We start from the raw sequence: 7,089 nt of genomic DNA, 5'->3' as shown, positions 1-7,089 counted from the left end.
CTCATTCTCTGTCATCCCTTTCTTCTCTTGCCCCCAATCTTTCCCAGCATTAGGCTCTTCTCCAGTGAGTCCTTCCTTCTCATTAGGTGGCCAAAGTATTTGAGTTTTAGCTTCAGGATCTGGCCTTCTAAAGAGCAGTCAGGGTTGATCTCCTCTAGGACTGACCGGTTTGATCGCCTTGCAGTCCAAGGGACTCGCAGGAGTCTTCTCCAGCCCCACAGTCTGTATTCCCATACAATGGACTAATTTGTGTGGAATGCGTGAACGCAAAGAGGAATTTTCAGGAACCGCACCTCCCGGCGTCTGATCCCAGACTCTCACCACTGGAAGGCCTTTGGTAGGAAATCCCCCTGCTTCAAAAGACACTCTGCACAAGCTCAGGAGCCCTTAAGCCCCCAATCGCCCTGCCTTTCAGGCAGGGAGTTCCCAGCAGGCCGCTGCGAGATTCCCCCCGACATCCAGCAGGGGGCTCTGGCCTTTGCATCGGGAGGCTTTTGGCTTTGTTTGAACGGGGTCGCTTGGCAGCGTTGAGTTTCCTGGGTCAGAGGTAGCCCTGGCTTGCGAGCAGCCGCCTCCTTCGGCTCTTCCATTGTAGACGAGGCGGGCGAGTTGCAGGCGCGGGGGGGCTGCTCTCGCCTCCTTCCCCCCGAAGCCCGGCGGCGATGTAAGGCGGGCGCGCGGACCTTTTGCACCCCGACTTCGCGTGGCACAAAGCGGCTCCGCGGCTTCTCCGCCCCCGGCAACCCGTCTGCGCCCTCCGCGGGACACGGCGCCCGCCGCTGCCGCCTTTATGAGCTCGGGCGTCCGGGAGCACAAGGTAGAGAGCGTCCCCGCCAAGCCCCCCCCCCCGGGAGTGGAATCGGGTGGAGAGCGTCGCCTCGAGTTGCAACTCTTCGCATTGCTACCCAGGGTGGGATCATCTCTCCCTCCCCCTCCCGCCCACCTCCGAGGTTGGGAAGTCGGGACGAGGAAGCGTAGTGTCTCTGAGCATAAGCAAAATGCCTTCCCTTTCTGGACTGTCTTGGCTCCCCTTCTCCCGTTCCAGGCGTAATGCAAACAAACTGTCGCTTGTAGATGATATTGTACTACAGCAGGGGTAGGCAACCTCGGCTCTTTTATGACTCATGGACTTCAACTCCCAGAATTCCTGAGCCAGCTGTGCTGGCTCAGGAATTCTGGGAGTTGAAGTCCATGAGTCATAAAAGAGCCGAGGTTGCCTACCCCTGTACTCTAGGCTTGTTGTTGTTGTTAGTTGCGAAGTCGTGTCCGACCCATCGCGACCCTATGGACAATGTTCCTCCAGGCCTTCCTGTCCTCTACCATCTTCTGGAGTCCATTTAAGCTCACGCCTACTGCTTCAGTGACTCCATCCAGCCACCTCATTCTCTGTCGTCCCCTTCTTCTCTTGCCCTCAATCCTTCCCAGCATTAGGCTCTTCTCCAGTGAGTCTAGGCTTAGCCTTCCTCTTTTCTTAGTGACAGCAGGTGTGAGTGGACACCTTTGTATTCTGGGTGTCTTCCTGTTTCTTAATTAGAAAACGACCCTTGCCTGTGTAGTGAGTAAATGAAATGTTTTGGAATGAGGTCCAGTGTAGGATGGGCTTTGCTGGATGGTTTGTTTGAGCAAGAAATGAAGTAGAGTTTATAAAGGATGGCTCCTAGTAGAAGATCTATGGGAGTGGGAAGTGTCTCATTTTATTAGTTTTTTTTTCCAGTTATTGGACATTGTCTCATTTTATTAGTTTTTTTTCCTGTTACAGGACATTAAGGACTGCCCAATCTAAACTTAGGCAAATATGTCTGGCTTTGTTGTTGTTGTTAGTTGTGAAGTCGTGTCCGACCCATCGCGACCCCATGGACAACGTTCCTCCAGGCCTTCCTGTCCTCTGCCATCTTCTGGAGTCCATTTAAGCTCATGCTTACTGCTTCAGTGACTCCATCCAGCCACCTCATTCTCTGTCGTCCCCTTCTTCTATTGCCCTCAATCTTTCCCACCATTAGGCTCTTCTCCAGTGAGTCCTTCCTTCTCATTAGGTGGCCAAAGTATTTGAGTTTCAACTTCAGGATCTGGCCTTCTAAAGAGCAGTCAGGGTTGATCTCCTCTAGGACTGACCGGTTTGATCGCCTTGCAGTCCAAGGGACTCGCAGGAGTCTTCTCCAGCACCAGAGTTCAAAGGCCTCGATTCTTTGGCGCTCAGCCCTTCTTATGGTCCAACTTTCACTGCCATACATTGCAACTGGGAAGACCATGACCTTGACTATACGCACTTTTGTTGACAGGGTGATGTCTCTGCTTTTTAGTGTGCTGTCTAGATTTGCCATACCTTTCCTCCCCAGGAGCAAGCGCCTTTTAATTTCTTGGCTTTATAAGTACTGCAAATTGCTGCTTGCAGACATGAGAAGCTGGTCCAACCTCCAATGTTTGCACCACCCATTCAGTCCTGTTGACCCTTTCTAGGGAATGCAGGATTTTAAATTCAGAATATTATTTTACGTGTAAAAAAGAAAAGTAGAAGAAAACCCAAACTTTCCAACTATCCTACTGAACCAGACGTGTCTTGCACACATATATTGTGCTATTAGTAACATTTAAGTTCACATAGTAAAATAATGGGAGGAGGGATCATATAAATTAGCACAGGCATTCCAAATTTCAAAATACTGTGGCCTCCCAAGCAGTTTTCCTAGTGATAAAATATGTAAATGACCATAGAAAGACAGGTAAAATCCAATAAGAGAAAATGTCTGTAGCTCAGAGTTGAACTGTTGGAGTTCTTGGTACTCTCTGAACTTAGTTTGTTTGCAGACATTTCATTATGCAACTCAGTAACCTCCTTGTGCCTTGTGATGTTACCAAGTTGGGTAATGAAATGTCTGTAAGCAAATAACCAAGAACAGAGAGCACCAAGAACTCCAAAGGTAAGTTTTTCAGGTTATTTTTAATTGATAGGGCACGATTATTCTTTGAACCTTGTAGCACACATTTTCCTGCATAGAATTGGTAGGAGTCCTGCGGATTTTACTCCAACTAGTCGTTCAGTGTGTACTTTTTGAAGAGGTAGCTTGTGTTGCAAGTCTGTAGATAATTAAGGACTTTAGCAGAAAAGTAGGTGAATTGGTGGGAAATGATTTAAAAAAATGGAAGTCAGAAGATAATAGGTCACAGAGAAAATTTTCCAGGAATGCAGCTTTTCCAGATATGAGAACAACAACACTGAACCATGAATGCTGTGGGCTTAGATTTGGGAGGGTGGGGCAGGCTTAAAGTGTAGATGTTTTTCCTGTTGTTTGAATTCTCCAACCTTAAACCTACAACATATTGACTCCCCACCAGGTGAGAGGAGGTCACAGGATGAGCCATATGGAGGAGAACTTTAGTCCTGAGGATGCTCGCTCACAGCTGGTGACCAAAAGAAAACTGCTTAAGATGCTAAGCTTAAGCCCTGGTCACAGCCAAGCCCGTGGGTCTGAAACAAGGGACAAGAAAATGCCATCTATGGCATGGCCCGTGAAACCAGTGCATACCATCAAGAAACGCAAAGCCTTCTTGGTGCATCGGGGTACCCAGACAGAAGAGATCCCGGATATCTGCATTGAATGTGGGAAGGTCTTCATCCAGAACTCCAGCCTGATCAGCCCGTGGCCTGTCCAGAGCGATGATAAGCCACACAAGTGTTCCGAGTGCGGGAAAAGCTTTTCTGTCCGTTCCAGCCTCAACAGGCACCAGAGAATCCACACCGGGGAAAAGCCGTACATCTGTCTTGACTGCGGCAAGCGATTCAATGACAAGTCCAACCTTACTCAGCACCAGCGGATCCACACGGGCGAGAAGCCCTACGAGTGCATTGACTGTGGCAAAAGTTACAGCCGCAGCTCTCACAAGAAGAAGCATTCGAAGGAGATGGTGGAAGAGCCCCAAGATGTTTGCGCCCCGGTGGACAGGGCCAACGCCAGTGCCGTTGACGAGAAGCCCAAAACGAAACAGAAAGCGGAAGTGCTGAACACGTGTACAGAGTGCCTGCGGAGTTTCGGCCACAACGCTGACCTGATCAAGCACATGCGCATCCACACGGGGGAGAAACCCTACAAGTGTAACATCTGCGAGAAGAGCTTCAACGTCAGTTCTAACCTCTTTCGACACCAGAGAATCCACACCGGTGAAAAGCCGTACGTGTGTTCCGAGTGTGGGAATTGCTTCACTGACAAATCGACCCTGGTCCAGCACCATCGTATCCACACTGGAGAGAAACCTTATGCTTGCCGGTTCTGTGGCAAATGTTTCAGCCACAGCTCCCACCACAAGAGACACGAGAAGATCCATAACCGAGAGAATCCCCTGTTTGCCTACCCGATCCCGTTGTTTTAACAGGTTGCTCCCATTGGATGGGAGGATAGAGATAACTGTGTCTTGGGGAACTTCCTTTGTTTCTGTTCCTGAAGAGTGTAGGACACTTTCGATTGATTTCAGTCATCTTTTGGCTGCCCCAGAAAGTTTGCTTTCAGCTGAATATAACTTAGCAGTGTCTAAAGATGTTGTAAGCTCAAAAGTGATACAGAGCAGCCTTTTCCCGCCTGGAATGCTGTAGGGCAGCATTCTTCAACCTCGACTGCTGGAAGATGTATGGACTTCAACTCCCAGAATTTCCCAAGTAGCTTGCTGACTGGGGCATTCTGGGAGTTGAACTCCACACATCTTCCAGCAGCCAAGGTTGAGGAAGATTGCTCTAGGATTATTGAACTGCAGTTTCAGCGGTTGTGCTTTTCTGGGAATTTATGAGACTGTAGTTCGATACATCTGGAGCACACTGATTCAGAGAAAACTGCTGGGTAAGTTTGAATGCTCAAAGCGTGCTGAATTTTGGTAAGAGCTTCAGAGTGTTCCAGGTGGGTTTTCAGAATATCGATATTCGGCTATTTCTCAGATAGGTCCTTCACAGGAATATTGGGCATACTTTGAAATCCTGTATATATATTACTTCTGTTTTTGTATGGAAAACTATCAAATTATTTATTGATAATCTAATTGTATTTAATTATGAGTGAACTTCCTGGTAATTCCATTGTTTTGATTTCCTTTGTTTCTGGCTCACCTACACAATCCTTCCTCTCAGCCAGGGATCTCCAGGTATGCTGGATAATGGCTCTCATCCTCCTTTGCTTCAACTTGGGGAAGATGGGAGTTGTAATCACACACATCTGGATATACTGGACTGAGAGAAGCTGGGTTGCACGGACTAGGCCATAAGTGAAGAGAGATAGGAAGGCTCTCAATCTTTGTGCAAAGACTTGGTGGAGTAATTTAGGCAAGGTATAAAATTGCCTGAATAAATCTTTGGCTTTAGGGGAGAATGATAATTCCTGACCATTGAGCACTCTCTACAGGCATCTGCTAAATTTGGAGGCCCAAGTTCGTGAAAGCTATGTTTTGATGGACTGAGATTAATCTTCCCCACCCCCCCAGAATCCTTGTTGTGGTTGAGTTGAGTGGGTTGAGTTCCCTTGAGGCCTCTCTAAAAATTATGTTTCCCAAATCTTGGATCTGTTCTTTGTTGCTCTTTCTCAATCTCAGCATTTTGGCAATTAGGAATGGACATCCAGCGGCTGAAGATGGTCAGAATTCTCTAATGACAGGAAGACAAATTGTGCGTTGGCATTTTAAGAGACTGTGTGGCTATTGTGCTTGGACTTCCCCAGGCCACAGACTCCATCAGTTGCTCACCCAGGAGACTGAGGAGGTGTGTGTATATATATGTCTGTGTGGCTGTGTGTCACATTTACACACAGACTGGTTAAAAACCAAACTAAGCAAGGTGGGATCTGAAAGTAACTCAGCACACCTGGATTAGCGGACCACTAAACATATGAATGCAATATGTAACAAAACGGGGGATATTTATACTTTTTTGTGGTGAGCAGGTCATATATAGATAGCATTTATTCCACCATGAAGAATCTTACCAAATTTCTTAGTGGACCCCGGAGTCCTGATTTTCTGATGCTTTTTTATTTTATTTTATTTGAAGTATTGCAGCCTTCAGGACATAGTTGGGATATCCGGAAGAGCTGCAGTCACCTGATCCCTTAATTTCTGTGTATGTTCCCATTTGTTAACTCCAACTTATGTTCAGATACATATTCTCACCAGTTCTGATCCATCTAGCAATCCCTGTAACTCAGACTGGAGAAAATATTGTTTGAATCGTGGCACTTTGCAGGCAGAGTTGTTCCCTCTGTGCCTTGGGTTCTTGTCTGAATTTAAAAAAGAAAGAAAAATGGAGAGAAAGAAAAGATCCATCAGGAATATGTAGTGAGAGTTGTTTTGATTAATTAATGAAAAGAAGGCAAATAATGTTGAACTTTAGAAGTCAGGTGGGGCTGTATATCTAGATCTAACAGAAGTAGCCAGAAAATGAAAAATAAGTAACACAGTGGGGAAGGTTGGAATTAGCTGTCCATAGAAGAATGTTTTCTTGCTGTAGCGAAATAATTTTTGTGGCTACCTTTTACCCTTTCCGTAGATATCCTTTATCAAAATATTTGTCACTTAATAGAATCCGATAGGATCTTTGACCTGTTGTAGCAGTTGATTCTACAGGTTAATTAAGACGTTTAAGTTTTTATTGATGATTCTGAGAAGGAAAGGGGTAAGATCCTAGTTCTACAGATCGAGGGGAAAAAGAATAACAACGAAAAACCCCCACAAAGCATTCCAGTTGTTTCAGTTTGCATTTTTTTTATGTTCAAGAGAGCAATAACTTGGTTAACACAGGGGCACTTGGAATGTTTTCACATTATTTGTAAGAATTTTGGTTTTGCGCCCTTTGTGTGGGTTTGTTTTCTTTGTTTTTAAGTTGGCCTGGTACAACCTGACCTCAAATGTTTCTGCTGCTTTGTCTGCCAACATAATCTCTGAAATATCACTGCAGTGCTGCCCGCAGTCTAACATTCATTACGTTGGTCATTGCAGCACTTGGCACAACTCTACCCCAAAGTATGTTTGCAATGGCATAGAGTGTCTTGAGTGCCCAGAGCACCATTTCCTTTTGTGTTTTGCATTCTAGGATAACCAAGGCAATGAACCTTTGTATCC

At 46.2% G+C, this 7,089-nt stretch overlaps 1 protein-coding gene across 1 annotated transcript; it reads left to right on the top strand.

Moving 5' to 3' along the window:
- Positions 1 to 319: 319 nt before the first annotated feature.
- Positions 320 to 4,607, top strand: LOC310635165 (uncharacterized protein). Its single transcript, XM_083353811.1, has 2 exons — positions 320 to 817; positions 3,334 to 4,607. The coding sequence occupies exons 1-2, from the start codon at positions 791 to 793 to the stop codon at positions 4,363 to 4,365; spliced, it is 1,059 nt and encodes a 352-aa protein (XP_083209937.1). The 5' UTR covers positions 320 to 790; the 3' UTR covers positions 4,366 to 4,607.
- Positions 4,608 to 7,089: the final 2,482 nt, after the last annotated feature.

This window comes from Vipera ursinii, assembly GCF_947247035.1.
Source record: "Vipera ursinii genome assembly, chromosome: 2".
NCBI lineage: Eukaryota > Metazoa > Chordata > Lepidosauria > Squamata > Viperidae > Vipera > Vipera ursinii.
Note: the sequence above shows the minus strand (reverse complement) of the source record. Positions and strands in the feature narration are given on the sequence as shown.

Coding starts and splice junctions, on each gene's coding strand:
- LOC310635165 (XM_083353811.1), top strand. CDS start 791: ATGAGCTCGGGCGTCCGGGAGCACAAG. Junction 818..3,333: donor CGGGCGTCCGGGAGCACAAG/GTAGAGAGCGTC, acceptor ACTCCCCACCAG/GTGAGAGGAGGTCACAGGAT.